Source organism: Neofelis nebulosa, chromosome 2 (genome assembly GCF_028018385.1).
Source record: "Neofelis nebulosa isolate mNeoNeb1 chromosome 2, mNeoNeb1.pri, whole genome shotgun sequence".
Classification (NCBI taxonomy): domain Eukaryota; kingdom Metazoa; phylum Chordata; class Mammalia; order Carnivora; family Felidae; genus Neofelis; species Neofelis nebulosa.
The window spans coordinates 33,048,708-33,064,841 of NC_080783.1; the positions used below are offsets into that span (position 1 = coordinate 33,048,708).

At 34.5% G+C, this 16,134-nt stretch overlaps 1 protein-coding gene and 1 non-coding gene across 20 annotated transcripts in view; one reads left to right on the plus strand and one right to left on the minus strand.

The window, feature by feature from the left end:
- CARF (calcium responsive transcription factor) overlaps positions 1-16,134 on the minus strand; it is a 103,003-nt gene that overhangs the window by 77,389 nt on the left and 9,480 nt on the right. For 18 of the 19 annotated variants that reach the window (XM_058708621.1, XM_058708659.1, XM_058708683.1 and 15 more), the window contains exons 3-6: positions 7,356-7,473; positions 5,882-6,109; positions 1,939-2,059; positions 814-943 (exon numbers count right to left, since the gene is read on the minus strand). In XM_058708621.1, the coding sequence (XP_058564604.1) occupies positions 814-943; positions 1,939-2,059; positions 5,882-6,109; positions 7,356-7,433 (557 nt within the window). In that variant the 5' untranslated portion in view covers positions 7,434-7,473. The remainder of the gene's footprint in view (positions 1-813; positions 944-1,938; positions 2,060-5,881; positions 6,110-7,355; positions 7,474-16,134) is intronic. The other variant, XM_058708639.1, reaches the window with a different exon arrangement.
- Positions 10,586-10,691, plus strand: LOC131505760 (U6 spliceosomal RNA). The gene has a single exon (XR_009258536.1). It is a non-coding gene; the product is annotated as a U6 spliceosomal RNA (small nuclear RNA).

Sequence of the window (16,134 nt, forward strand, 5' to 3'; positions counted from 1 at the left end):
ATATACATAAATAAAATCTTTAAAAAATTGTAATAATAATGATAGAGTGATGGATGTATTAATTTTCTTTAAACATTACCATCTTATTAGCTGCTAAAGCAAAGGCCTAAGTTTCTTCTTCCAAATATCTGTAGTCCCAATAAATTTAAGTGGTTTATATATCTCCCTCAACGCTTACTTTGCTGTCTTCTCATTATATAATTTTTTTTTCATTTACAAAAAAATGAATAAAACATCTTCAGGTGATTTTTTAAGAGTTAACATGATATTATGTCAAGTTCTAAGACTAAATGTCATAAACATTGTGTTAATTTTTAATATTTTCATAAGCAGTTAACAGAATATAAATAATACAAAACCTATGTCTATATTTCCCTAAATTATTATAAACAATGTTAAGGCAAAAATAAAAGCTGAAATAGATATTAATAAGAAACATTTAAACACTTTACCACAGAGGAATTAAATGCATAAGAGATGATTTTAGGAACTAGAATGGATATTTCTTTCTTTCTTTTTTTTTTTAATTCTAAAAACCCTATGAGTGTCAGATGTTTTCAGATTGCTTCAAAAGATAACGGGCAAGTGTCACTGAGGAAAGGTAATACTTCAGACACTATAGCTTCTAGGATAGCCTCCTTGTTGCCAAGATGCCATTAAAATAATTAAAGATATGTGATAATTAGGTTAATGTTTATTCTATTTCCTGAATTTCTGATCTTTTCTATAGCCAGCCAGCTTTAGATGTGGTAATTTCAAAAAAGATCTCCATGATGAATTCAAAAGATGAACTTCTCTCTCCCACTGACTCACCTGGCCACGGTCTTTTTGGGCAATGTGAGGGATGCTTGTGGATGAAGAGTATAATTACTGGTACTGTCTGCTAGAACATCAACTCTTATGGTTGGTAAGTTTCTGTCACCGGGTTTCTCTTCAGAGACATCTTAACAGCAATAAAAAGAACAAAGCAACATCAATATCTTGAATAAGACAATGACAAGGTAACTAATTAGAACTCATACATTTGAAATAGGAAAGGCAAGATGTGCTCTAAAGATAAAGATAACAAAACTTATAACGCTTCATTGAGAATTTCTCTAATAAACTTGTTTAGTTTCAAATTATAATACTGACTACTGAAATTTTATAATTAAGTTTTTGAAGCTTAAATTGAACAGCTAGGATATAAAAGTGGTAGAACTGTTATGTTAATTGTTTCATAATGTAATGGGAAAATATAAAACTCATTTCTAAACCATGTTTATTTTTTTTCTGCAAACTTTCTTTTCTCTAAGTTTTAACTGTTAACAAAGAATCATAACACTAAGGTAAAAATATCTACTCTAAATCATTAGCTATGAATGAACAATGAAACAGTGTAGCTATGGTGTTAGAAAAGAGAAAAGGAAGGGAAGCAAAAGACAAGAACTAACAGGGATATTACCAAATAAGTAAAGAATTAAAAAAAATGGGGAACATGATTCTCCTTTCTGAATCTGAAGTAACAAAGAGGGAAACAGCAAAGAGGATGAAAAGAATAGTTAAACAAAAGAGTAATGAGTCACATGGCTAACAAAAGTATCGATAAAAATACAAAAGTAAAAATTTCTCCAGTAGCTATTAACATTATATTCTTGTTATTGTTGCTGTTATTATTACTGTTATTATAATTAAGAAGAATTTATTATGCTCACTGGTCATTTGGAAGGAAGCAAGAGTCAACCAGCTTCATAGAATTCCAAAATGAAATAGACAGCTAACCTAGACAGGGGTTGAAAAATGAACTTGAAATTTATTTGGGCTAAGAAACTTTTTCTAATTATTCAGTTCAAAATCTTACCCAAAGAGACCAATTAGCACTGACTTTCATGAGGTGATTTTCTGGAATATACATTTTTTAAAACATTCTAAAATCCCCTATATCCCAACATTACTTACCCTGAGGGCTATTTACATCCACAAGCTGCCCCTGAGGAATAATTACTTGTGCCATTCCTGTCTGGGTAGATGGAATTACACGCAGCACCTGTCCATTTTCTGATGGGCTAGGAACAATCATCTTGGAAGCATTAAAAAAAAAAATGAAATGCATAAGCCAGCAATGATTTGACAGAATTATTACTTAAATAAATTATTAAAGACATGCCTACCTCTATGGTGGTTACTATTTATTTCCCTCATTTTATACATGAAAACACTGAGGTACACAAAAATTTTTTTCCAAAGTCTTACACCTGATAAGTGGTAAAGCCAAGTTTCAAAACAGGCAATTTAGCCATATGTCCTATGATCTTAACCACTTATGCTCTTAATTATTACACTTGGATGAGGTCTAATTACTTAGTAGTATGAACAAGGCTCTGATTGGACTTAATATATTTACTTTTTTCTACTTACTGTATTATATCCCTATGTGTTTGAATTATTTGTGTGGTAATCATTTGTCACATGTAAAAACAGTACCTTGTTAGATGTCTAATTAAACAGAATTTATCTTTATATCTCTGAATTTATATATATATATATATCCTGTCTTGGCCCATGAGGAATACCATAGAATGCCCAAAAGTCTGAAAATATAGGAAAAATCATAGATTTATTACTTTTTTCCTTCAATTTAACAATTGAATCCATTGTCTCAAATTTAGAGGTCAATGAAAAGGGTGTTTGAAGCAGAAGAAAAACACTTTACGCCTATCATCTGAACATAAAACTAATACATTATTTGAAAATAAGTTTATCCTGTATTTCCAGACTTTTGGGACACCGTGTAAACTCTATTACCTAACACACTACTCTTCTATTGACATAGTGTTATTCTTTTACCCAAAGTCCACTAGCCTCAGTTCTCCCTAATACAAGTAACTCTTCATAATCATTACAACCCACTTTCCAAGACTGCCTTTTTGCTATATAAAACATGAAAACATTGCTGATGTCTGAGAGAGACTGTAGTCCTAATTTCAAGAGGGTCAGTTGAAAAATTTTAATTTGAGAAAAAATTAAATTGGGAAAAAAAAACTTCAACAAGGTAGAATGCTTTAAATATAATCATAAACATTTCCCAGAAATTAAGAGTAGTAGTTGATTCCCTCTCCTAATGTTTATCGTTTCTTGAGAGAAAAATATCTTGCCATACCTTTTACCAATTCATTATGAAAAAGCAATTGTAAAGTCTGATGATGATAATTGCTTTACATTTGTTGAGAGCATACAAAATGGCAGGACTTTACATGCCTTACCAGATTTAATCCTTATCACATGTATATGAAGTATATACATTTTATACTTGAGGACATTGTCACAAGAGGTTACACAACTCATGCAAAATAACACAAAGTTACATAGTGATGAGTTGAAATTCAAACCCAAATTCAAACAACTACTGCTTCCCATTATCTGATCATGTTATTCAACTTAAAAAAATGCAAAAATAATACAAAAACACTGCTGGACTTTAAAAGGCAACAGTAATAACATGGTTTTAAATTATTTTCTCCTTAGGGGAGCCTGGGTGGCTCAGTTGGTTAAGTGTCCAACTTTTGAGTTCAGCTCAGGTCCCGATCTCACAGTTTCATGGATTCAAGCCCCACACGGGGCTCTGTGCTGACATTGCAGAGCCTGCTTGGGATTCTCCCTCTCTCCCACTCTCTCTGCCACTCCCCTGCTTGCTCTCTCTGTCCTTCTCAAAATAAATAAACTTTAAAAAACAAAATAAAGTAAAATAAGGTATATGTTATTTTAAAAATAAATACTTTCCTCCTTAAATGAGATTAAATATTTGTGAAAAATACTTCATTTATTCTTAGAAAAGAATAGTGCTGTGGTTACTAAATCCTAACAAAACACATATATTTATAATTTATTTAATCATATGAAAATATCATAATTGAAACAATCGTGGGGGGCACCTGGGTGGTTCAGTTGGTTAAGCGTCTGACTCTTGATCTCAGCTCAGGTCATGATCTCACGGTTCATGAGTTTGAGCCCCATGTTGGGCTCTGTGCTAACCACATGAAACCTGCTTGGGATTCTCTCTCTCCCTCTCTTTCTCTGCCCCTCCTCTGTGCTCCTGCTCTCTCTCAAAATAAATAAACTTAAAAAAAAATGATCTGTGGAATATCTTCTTAATTTTGAAAATATATTTCCTATGCATGGTAGAGAAGAGTCTCCTCCTCCTCCTCTTAGCTTATTCTACCCAGTAGCTAAAAAACTATTTTCAGTTCATGTAATTTGATAATGGTAACAATATTACTTTTCCTATTTTAAAAAAAAGTCAATTATCTTTAATCTTTGCTATGAAAACAAAACCGTTTTGAAAAGTCATCTGTTGCAATACATTCTATTTGAGGCAGATCACGAATATTATCAGAAAACCTTGGCTAATAAGTAGTCATATTTACTGGGTTCTTTGTATACTATACAATATTCCTAATAAATCCAAAATACCATCCCTACTTCACTTTATTTTTTTTTCCCTGCTTCACTTTAAAGCCTCCTCATGTGTTACAGATTCACCCACTTCAGAAGCTTTACTAGTTCCTTGATTAACTTCTACATTAAAAAAAATCATATAAAAAAAGTCATTTCTTTAAAAAAGCTCCACTTGGTGGGGATGTTGAAAATGGGTAAGACTATGTGTGTGTAGGGGCAGGGGCTTTATGAGAAATCACTGTACCTTCTGCTCAGTTTTTCTTTGAACCTAAAACTGCTCTAAAAACTAAAATCTATTTAAAACAAAGCCCCCAAAAGCTCCACTAAGTTTCCCAAAACATCACCACTTTCTAATCTTTGGTTCCTTATACTCTATGTGTCTTACATTTATTTCCATGCTTCATGCTATGGGTTTCCTATTTCATAGCTTCAGGTAACTCTCTCCTACCCCTATCATCTCCTACCCCAAACAATGTAAAATCATCTTTAAGATCATTTTGTACAGAAAGTTTAATACAATTACAAAGAGAATTAGAAACTCTAACACTTTTTAGACTCAAATAAGTGACTTTAATGTGTTTAAGACAACTACCATGTATAAAATGATAGCTCTTCATACAATAGAAATAGAATAACTCTAGAATTCTCTAGACTAGAATCAAAACAGGGATTAATTTTAGGTAAAATGGTTGCTCACCTGTGGTATAATTTATAACTGAAGCTATAATTTTTAAAATAATTTTTATTATGAAATTTATACCCATTGTAGAAAATTTTAAAAATACAGGTAAACAAGAAATACATTATTCTTCACATTATTACTAATGTAAGGATATTCTTATTAATCAGAGAGCAACTGAGAAGTTTTGCTCAGTAATTCTCTCATTTCAATCAAAACCATCTTTTATTTCTTCTACTAAAACTATAAACTTAATCATAAATACTTTAGCTAATAGATTAAAGCAGGAATTTCATCTTTATACATTGTTATTCACATGACACACACGTATCTGCCCATTACCAAGGTATGTCTGATTGCCAGTATATCATTGGTACTTCCATAGCTTTCTTTTGCTTCAAGAAAGCACAGTGGCACATGGCATGCAAGTTAGTGACTGAGATGTGGATAAAGCAATAACCTTGAATTCAAATGTATATAAAAAAATAAATGTAAGTTACATGTAAACTCTGGCACTAGTTACAGGTTATGACACATTTCCAACTAATCTCAAAGTCACAGCATGCCTAGACATAGTGGCTGGGAAGTATTGGTTTAATGTACTGTTAGTAGTTCTAAAAGGAAATCTTTTAAAATCTTCACATAACTTAAAAACGAATGTCACAGAAATAGTATTTTCAAAGCAATGTAAGTCAAGTTTCAAGAAATTAGTAAGGTTAATACATTTGCTAAATAGGGTAAAACTTATTATTTATAAAATATACTCACCATTTGTGCATTAGAATCCCCCAATGACTGAAGTTCATATTGAATAGGCTGCCCATTTTGGTCCACTAGATGGAATTGTTCTGTAGAAAGAGTCTGTGTCTGAGTCAGGGTCCCTGGTATATTCTGTGATGTGAGTGAATTATCTACTTCATGAGAGGTGATGGGTAAAATTCTAGGAGAACCATTTTGTCCAAAGGAAGGATCCCTGGAGTCCATACAGGTTAGATGCTTTTGCAAAGAGAAAAAAAGCACTTGGGTGTTTGTAAAACATAATGTCACAATTTAAAAAAATTTTTTTTTCTAAAGATTTTATTTTTAAGTAATCTCTACACCCAATGCAGGGCTTGAACTCACAACCCTGATATCAAGAGTCACATGCTCTACCCACTGAGCCAGCCAGTTGCCCCTAATGTCACAATAAAAAAATAAATAAAATAGAATGTTTATCAGGCACTGTGGACAATAGTATGGAGGTTCCTCAAAAAGTTAAAAATAGAACTACCCTATGATCCAGTAATCACACTACTGGGTACTTACTCCAAAAATACAAAACCACTAATTCAAAGGGATACATGCACCTCTATGTTTATAGCAGCATTATTTATAATAGCCAAACTATGGAAACAGTCCAAATGTCCATCAATTGATGAATGGATGAAGAAGATATGCTATATATCCACAATGGAATACTATCCAGCCATAAAGAGAATGAAATCTTGCCATTTGCAACAACATAGGTAGAGCTAGAGAGGATAATGCTAAGAGAAATAAGTCAGTCAGAGAAAGACAAATACCACATGATTTCACACATATGTGGAATTTAAGAAACAAATGAGCAAAGGAAGAAAGGGAGAGGGAGAGGGGAAGAGGGGAGACAGAGAGAGAAACCAAGAAACAGGCTCTTAGTAAATAGAGAACTGATGGTTATCAGAGGGGAGGAGTGTGGGTGGATGGGTTAAATAGGAGATGGGGATTAAGGAGTGCACTGGTCGTGATGAGCACTGGGTGATGTATGGAAATTCTTGAATCACTATATGAACCACCTGAAACTAATATAACACTGTATGTTAACTATACTGAAACTTAAAGTAAAATAGCATGTTATAATAAAAATGGAAAGATTCATTTTCAGTTAATTATCCTCTTTATTTTTTGTAAGAGTTGTCAATTCACACAGACTAACATAGAAAGCAGTTTTTAAGTGAAATTTTTGATTTTTATATTTTATTTCAATCTTACTAAAATAAAGTTGTACATGGGAATACAACTTGATATGTAATTCAACATATTTTTCTTTATATATAGATCTTTATGAATATATTACTTTGAGTAAAGCTCTATATTATTAAATCAAATATATGATAGCATTGTGGATAAATGTTAACAGTCGTGAATATATTAAACATGACACTATTTCTTACCCATTAAAAAGTTGTTAAATGTAATGGAAAAAAGTTCCCCGTTGAATTCCTACCTCAAATACCTGAGAATCTGTTTTCGATTCTTCAGAATCATTATGGTTGACTCTTAATGAATCATTAGACTGTTCCATGCTGATATATTCAATTCCATTTTCTTTTATTATTTAATAGCTGAAAAAATTTAAATATCTGTTTAAAACACTTAACATTTTTATGGAATGTTTGTCTTAACTAAATCTCTCATTTCCCCTATGGTGTTACCCCATACAATTTAGGTTAAATCATTTCCATTCTATAGATTAAGAAAATAAACATTTCCTTAAATGACTTGCCAAGGCACCAGAATACATTCAAGACAGAGCAAAAATTACCATTGTATAGTTCCCTCATCCTACCCTTAATAACATTCATGTACTTTTTATAAGATTGTTGCTATGTGACAGGTACTGTTCACCCTTTCAAATACTTCTAAAATTCTCATTTTACAAAGATTTAATACAAATAAAGGTCTTAATTTTATGAATTGGGAATGCCCTACTGTAGCATTAGATAATTTTAGAAAAGATGTTTTGGTGTAAATATTGATTATATAAACATAGCTCTTACCATAATATACATCATACCACTTAATACTGGCTTGACAAGCTTTGAAAATTAAGAAATATATATTCCAAAAATTCTGAGCCAGTCAGGCCTAATACAGTGGTTATCACTGGTGTCAATTTTGTCTCTACACACACACACACACACACACACACACGCACACACACACAAACACACACACTACTGTCCCCTGAGGACATATGGCAGTGTCTGAAAACATTTTTGGTTGTCAAAATGGACAGGGAAGTGCTACTAGAATATAAGCCAGGGGTACTGTTAAATATCTTACAATGCACAGGACAGCCCCACAACAAAGATGTCAGTATGCTTAGGTTCAGAAACCCTGGCCTAATATATCATAGTGAATACTGGATTCTCTATTAGCTAAAAGAAATGATGTTTTAAGTCTCAAAATTGGAGTAAGGACAAAATGAAACTAGTTAAGACTATCATTGAAAAACTTCTAAAATAAACTGCATAGAATCTTAAGAACACACACATTTTTCTTTAAATTTTTTTAAACTTTAAAATTTTAACTTTAATTTTTTTAATTTTGAGAGAGAGAGCTGAGCTGTCAGCACAGAGCCTGATGTGGGGCTTGAGCCCACGAACTGTGAGATCATGAACTGAGACGAAGGAGGATGCTTAACCGACTGAGCCACCCAGAGGTCCCTGAAAATGTTATTTTTAAATTAACATGCATTAAATTGAACTTTTTCCTTTTTTTTTTTTTTAAATGTTTAATTTTGAGACAGAGAGAGACAGAGCATGAATGAGGGAGGGTCAGAGAGAGAGGGAGACACAGAATTGGAAGCAGGCTCCAGGCTCCGAGCCATCAGCCCAGAGCCCGACGCGGGGCTCGAACTCATGGACCACGAGATCGTGACCTGAGCTGAAGTCGGACGCTTAACCGACTGAGCCACCCAGGCGCCCCACTTTTTCCTTTTTTGGTGTGTAGTTCTATGGATTTTAACACATGTAACCACCATAACAACCAGGATATATAATAATTCAATCATCCTAAACCCTAATTTAAAATTATACCTTATCGGGCAACTGGGTGGCTCAGTCAGTTAAGTGTTGGATTCTTGATTTCAGCTCAGGTCATGATCTCACTGTTTGTGGGTTGAAACTCCAAGTCTGACTCCATGCTGACAGTGTGAAGCCTGCTTAGGATTCTCTCTCTTAGGATTCTCTCTCTCTTTTTCTCTCTGCACCCCACCCCTGCACTCTCTCTCTCTCTCCTCAAACAAAAACTTTTTAAAAATGTTCTCTTACTATAATGCTGGAGAGTTTGTGGAGAAATGGGAACCCTCTTGTACTATTGGTGGGAATGCAAACTGGTGCAGCCACTCTGGAAAACAGTGTGGAGGTTCCTCAAAAATTAAAAATAGATCTACCCTATGACCCAGCAATAGCACTGCTAGGAATTTACCAAGGGATACAGGAGTAATGATGCACAGGGTCACTTGTACCCCAATGTTTATAGCAGCACTTTCAACAATAGCCAAATTATAGAAAAAGCCTAAATGTCCAGCAACTGACAAATGGATAAAGAAGATGTGGGTTATACATACAATGGAATACTACTTGGCAATGAGAAAGAATGAAATCTGGCCATTTGCAGCAACGCAGATAGAACTGGAAAGTATTATGCGGAGTGAAATAAGTCAGTCAGTGAAAGATACCATATATTTTCACTCATATGTGGATCCTGAGAAACTTAACAAAAGTTCATGGGGAAGAAGAAGGGGGAAAAAAAAAGTTACAGAGAGGGAGGCAAACTATAAGGGACTCTTAAATACTGAGAACAAGCTGAGGGTTGATGGGGGTGGGGGAAAGGCAAAAGTGGGTGATGGGCATTGAGGAGGGCACCTGTTGGGATGAGCACTGGGTGTTGTATGGAAACCAATTTGACAATAAATTATATTAAATAAATAAATAAATAAATAAATAAAATCATTTCCACCCCCCCCCCCAAAATGTTCTCTTAAAAATAAGATAAACTTATACCTTGTAGTTAAGACTTAGTTGGTACATATTTGAACACACTGAAAACTTATTTTTCTGTGATAGCATCCACATATATATTTGTAAAATTAAACATTTCAGAAAATCTACAAGGTCTGCCATTTAATATTTCCACAATATTATAAATAGTTCCACTCAAATATAAAATGTAATAGGCTAAAAATCAGTCTTATTTTTAATATATAACTGTATCTTAAAATTGTCTCTCGTTTTAAGATTTTAAATTATCACTTGTATTCTAATTTAACTTGTTACAAGAATTTCAAAAACCTGTAATTACCTCTCAAGTAAGAGCAATTCTATTTTATAATGTTCTGGTTCTGTTCTGTTTTTAATTTTTTAGATGATACGTATAAAACTTCAGAATAATATGTTTTATGAATGGTTTAAAAAATAAAAAGAGGGGTGCCTGGGTAGCTCAGTCGGTTGAGCGTCCGACTTCAGCTCAGGTCATGATCTCACGGTTCGTGAGTTTGAGCCCCGCACGTCAGGCTCTGGGCTGATGGCTCAGAGCCTGGAGCCTGCTTCTGATTCTGTGTCTCCCTCTCTCTCTGCCCCTCCCCCATTCATGCTCAGTCTCTCTCTGTCTCAAAAATAAAATAAACATTAAAAAAAAAAATTTAAAAAGCATAAAATAAAATAAAATAAAGTGCTCACTTCGGCAGCACATATACTAAAATTGGAACGATACAGAGAAGATTAGCATGGCCCCTGCACAAGGATGACAGCAAATTCGTGAAGCGTTCCATATTTTTAACAAACTGAGGGTTGATGGGGGGTGGGAGGGAGGGGGGGTGGGTGATGGGTATTGAGGAGGGCACCTTTTGGGATGAGCACTGGGTGTTGTATGGAAACCAATTTGACAATAAATTTCATATATTGAAAAAAAATAAAAAAATAAAAAGCTACACTTCATAAAAAAATAAAAAAATTAAAAAAATAAAATAAAATAAAAAGAAAGCCCCACTAATGGCAATATAGCAGATTAGATAATATAGAAGGCTCTCTTGCTAGAAAACAAAAAATACAAAGTTGATCTACAACAAAATATTTTGTGCTACACGGAGCTACTATAGGAAGTAACAAAAATCAAAGGTCACTCCCTGTTCTCCCTTATGTCTCTTCCCCCTCCAAAACAAAAAGCAAAAGCTATGAGCTAAAACCCAAGTAATAAGCACAAGCAAAGAGGAAAATTTCTGCAAGAGCAGTGCTAATACACAGGTTTTATGGTTGGGAAACCCAGGCTTAGATAAGCAGCTCTTGGGGGAGGAGAACTCAAAAACTCCCAAAATAGGACTAGGAACCTGAAAGGTCCTGAGACAATAGTTTAGCATGGCTTCTAGTACAAACAAATAGAGTTATTATTTGGAGGAACACAAACCCAACCAAAGCATTAGTTTCCTTACACATTAATATTAAATATAAGCTTATAATCAGAGTGCCAAAAACACCAAAGACACTCCCTATGGACTTCAAGTATTGGGACAATCTAATAGTGAACATAAAGTTATCATTTAACGTTCAAAGAAATAAACATGAGTGAATCATAGGAATAAACAAACAAGAGACTGAAAAGTTTAATATGAAAAAGAACCAAACAGAACTTTCAGAAATAAAAAAAAAAAATGTAAGTTGGAAACATTAAATAGAAGGTTAGATGCAGAAGAAAGAACTACTAAATTAGAAGGCAGATTTTTAAAAAATTACCCAGAATGCATCATAGGAAAAACAGAAGATAAAAATAATGAAAGAGAGACCTAAAACTAGGAAAAATAGAATAAGCATGGTAAATTTATAACTGGAGTCTCAGAAAAACAGAAAAGAGAAAAGGGATCAGAGAATATTTGAAGAGATAATGGCTATCAATTTTTCAAAACTGAATACATGGATCCACAGATAAAGCACAAAATGTACCAAAATAAATCAGAAGAAATCCACACCCAGTGTAGTAAAGGCACAAAATTCTAAAGAGAAAGCAAAATCTAAAATGTAGCCAGAGAGATAGAGTGCCTGGGTGGCTCTGTCAAGGTCCAACTTCGGCTCACGGTTCCGTGAGTTTGAGCCCTGCATAGGGTTCTGTGCTGACAGCTTGGAGCCTGGAGCCTGCTTCGGATTCTGTATCTCCCTCTCTCTCTCTCTCTGCTCCTACCCTGCACGGAGCTCACTCTCTCTCATATAAATAAACAAAAAAAAATTAAAATGTAGCTAGAGTGATCAGATCACCCACAGAGTACTGACATTAGATAGAAAGCAGACTACTCAGTAGCAACAATGGTGGAAGTCACCAGAATTAAAAAAAAAAAGTGATAATCAGTATATGATTATATACGTTCAAAACTATTGTTTCACAAAGCAGGGGGAGAGAAAGATACTTTAAGATTAAAAAAAAAAAAACAGAGAAGGGGCGACTGGGTGGCTCAGTGGGTTAAACGTCTGAGTTCGGCTCAGGTCATGATCTCACAGTTCATGAGTTCCAGCCCCACGTGGGGCTCTGTGCTGACAGTTCAGAGCCTGGAGCCTGCTTCAGATTGTGTCTCCCTCTCTCTCTCTGCCCCTTCCCCGTGCTCACTCTCCCTCTGTCTCAAAAATAAATAATTAAAAAAAAAAAGAAAGATGTTTATGGTCATTAGTCATCAGGATTATGCAAATCAAAGCAACAATGAGATACCAGTTGACACCCACTAGAATAACTATATTTATTTTGTTTGAGCAAGAGAGAATGCGTACGAGTGGTGGAAAGGGGCAGAGGCACAGAGAGAGAGAGAGAGAGAGAGAGAGAGAGAGAGAAAGAATACCCCAAGCAGGCTCCATGCTCAGCAGGGAACTTGATGTGGGGCTCAATCCCACAACCCTGCCATCATGACCTGAACCGAAATCAAGAGTTGGATGATCGACCGACTGGGCCATTCAGGTGCCCCAACCACATATTTTTTTAAAAAAGAAAACAAGAGTTGATGAGGATATAGAGCAATTGGAACCCTCGTGCATTGCTGATGGGTATGTAAAATGGTGAAGGTGCTGTGCAAAAGTTTGGCAGTTCCTTAAGAAGTTAAACATAGAATGACCATATGACAGCAATTCCACTCTAGGTATATACCCCAAAGAAATGAAAATCAGTGTTCAAACATAAATTTGTACACGAACGCTCATAGCAGCAATTTTCATAAGAACCAAAAAGTGGAGGGGCACCTGGGTGGCTCAGTCGATTAAGCCTTCAACTTCAACTCAGGTCATGATTTCACGGTTTGTGGGTGTGAGCCCCGCATTGGGCTCTGTGCTGACAGCCCAGAGCCTGGGGCCTGCTTCGGATTCTGTGTCTCCCTCTCTCTCTGTCCCTCCCTCCTCGTGCTCTCCCTCTCTCAAATGAGTAAGTGTTAAAAAATGAAAAAAAAAAAGAACCAAAAGTGGAAACAACTCTAATTTTCATCAGCTCATGAACAGATAAATAAAATGTGCTATGTCCTTATAAATGGTATTCAGCCATAAAAAGGAATGAAGTACTGATACATGCTACAATATAGATGAATCTCAAAAACATACTAAGTGATAGAAGCCAGACACAAACTGTTATATATTACATAATTCCATTTATATAAAAATATCCAGAAGGGGTAAATCCATAAAAACAGAAAGCAGGTTAGTAGATGACAAAGGTCTGGGGGGTGGGAGGAGTATAGGGAAAAACTGTCAATTGGGCACAAGATTTTATTTGGGGTTGGTGAAAAAATTTTGGAACTAGATAGAGGTGGCATTTACATAAAACTGTGAATGTAGAAAATGCCACTAAATTGTTCATCTAAAATGATTAATTTTAAGTTACATGAATTTCACCTCAGCTTTTTAAATTTATTACCAAAAAGAAAAAAACATATACATATATAAGTATATATATATGTGTGTGTGTGTGTGTAATGTATATGTGGCAGTCAGGAAAATATGAATGTGGACTAGAGATTTATTTAAAAAAACTTTGGTGTGTTTTTAGGTACAGGAATGATACTGTAGATGAAATTATATCATGTGATGATATCCAGGATTTGATATCTTCTCTCTTTGTGCCTGCTACTGACCTTGATATTTTCTTTTTTTTTTTTTTTTTGATTTTGATATTTTCTTTTGTGGCCCTATGTGGCATGCCTACCCTCTTCTTTGGAACTGTGAGTAATAAACTATCTTAATTTTCAGTGGCAATCACCTCCTGATTCGTTGACCTCACCATATCTAAAGAGAAATAAGAGTATTTTGAAACAATCATAAACATATAAATAAGCCTTAAATAAAATCTCAGTGAACAAAATCCAGCAACATATAATAAAAATAATGCATCTCATCAAATGAAGTATGTCATTGGCTTTAAGTAAATCCAATGTGGAGACTAAGTTAGAATTTTGTATAAATACAGTATGATACCAACTACCTAAAATAGCACAATGGCATAAAAAATATGAAAATTTTAGGGATAAAGTTAACAAAATATATGGAAGATGTATGCACTGAAGACTACAAAACTCAGATGGGAGAAATTAAAGAAGACCTAAAAGGATAAAAGTTACATACTGCATGTTTATGGAATGGATGACTCAGTATTGTTAAAATAACCAAACTGATCTACAATCAATTGCCTACAATCCCAATCCCAATTCCAGCAGGCCTTTTTTTTTTTTTTTAATTGACAAACTGATTCTAAACTTCATATGAAAAGTCAAAGGTTAAGACAGCCAAAACGACTTTGGAAAAGAATAACAGATTTGGAATTCTACCTGATTTCAAGACTTGTTATGAAGCGAGAATGATCAAGATGGTATGATATTAGTGTAAAGACAAATAGATCAATGAGATAGAAGAATCCAGAAACAGACCTCCATGCATATAGTCGATTGCTTTCTGATAAAAGTGCCAAGGTACTTAAGAGAAAAGGGACAGTCTTTTCAACAAATGCAGCTAAAACAATAGCTATATGCAAAATAATAAACATTGACCGATACCTCAAACCATATTAAAAAAAATTGACTTGAATCATGGATCATGGCCTGTAAAACTATAAAACTTCTAGAAGATAACATATGAGAAAATCTTTGTGACCTTGGGTTTAGCAAAGATATCTTTTTTTTTAAGTCTAGTTATTTATTTTTGAGAGAGAGAGACAGAGAATCCCAAGCAGGCTCTGTGCTGTCAGCACAGAGCCCGATGTGGGGCTTGAACCCACGAACTGCAAGATCATGACCTGAGCCGAGATCAAGAGTTGAATGCCAGGGCGCCTGGGTGGCTTGGTCAGTTAAGCATCCGACTTCGGCTCAGGTCATGATCTCACGGCCCGTGAGTTCAAGCCCCGCGTCGGGCTCTGTGCTGACAGCTCAGAGCCTGGAGCCTGTTTCCGATTCTGTGTCTCCCTCTCTCTCTGCCCCTCCCCTGTTCATGCTCTGTCTCTCTCTATCTCAAAAATAAATAAACGTTAAAAAAAAAAAAAAAAAAAGAGTTGAATGCCTAACCTACCAAGCCACCCAGGTGCCTGGGTTTGGCAAAAATATCTTAAACATGACTCAAAAAGCATGAAATATAAGTCTACAAATTGGACTTCATCACAATTAAAAACTTTTGCTCATGACAGTTTGGGAGAAAATATTTGCAAAACACATGCCTGATAAAGGAATTTGTATTCAAACTCTGTAAAGAACTGTTTCATCTTAATTATAAGACAACAACCCAATAAAAAGTAGCCAAAATATTTGAATTAAACACTTTACTAAAGAAGATACACAGCTAGCTAGAGAAAAGCAAATGCCCTGCGACCTGTCTTATATGTGGAATTGGAAGATACAAACTTCCAGTTATAAAACAAGTCACACCCACAGAAAAGTCATGAGGATAAAAAGTACAGCACAGAGAATACAGTCAATAATATTGTAATAACTTTGTATGACAGATGGTACCTACATTTATCACAGTAAGCATTTTGCAATGTTTTTAATTGTCAAATCACTAGGCTATATGCCTGAAACTATTATATGTCAACTATACTTCAATTAAAAAAAAAAGGCTATTAAGCCACAAAAAGACATGGAGAAACCTTAAATACATACTTATAAGTGAAAGGAGCCACTCTGAAAAGGCTATATGATTCCAAATATATGACATTAAAAAAAAATTTTTTTTAAGTTTATTTATTTTGAGAGAGAGAGTGCACGAGCAGTGGAGGGG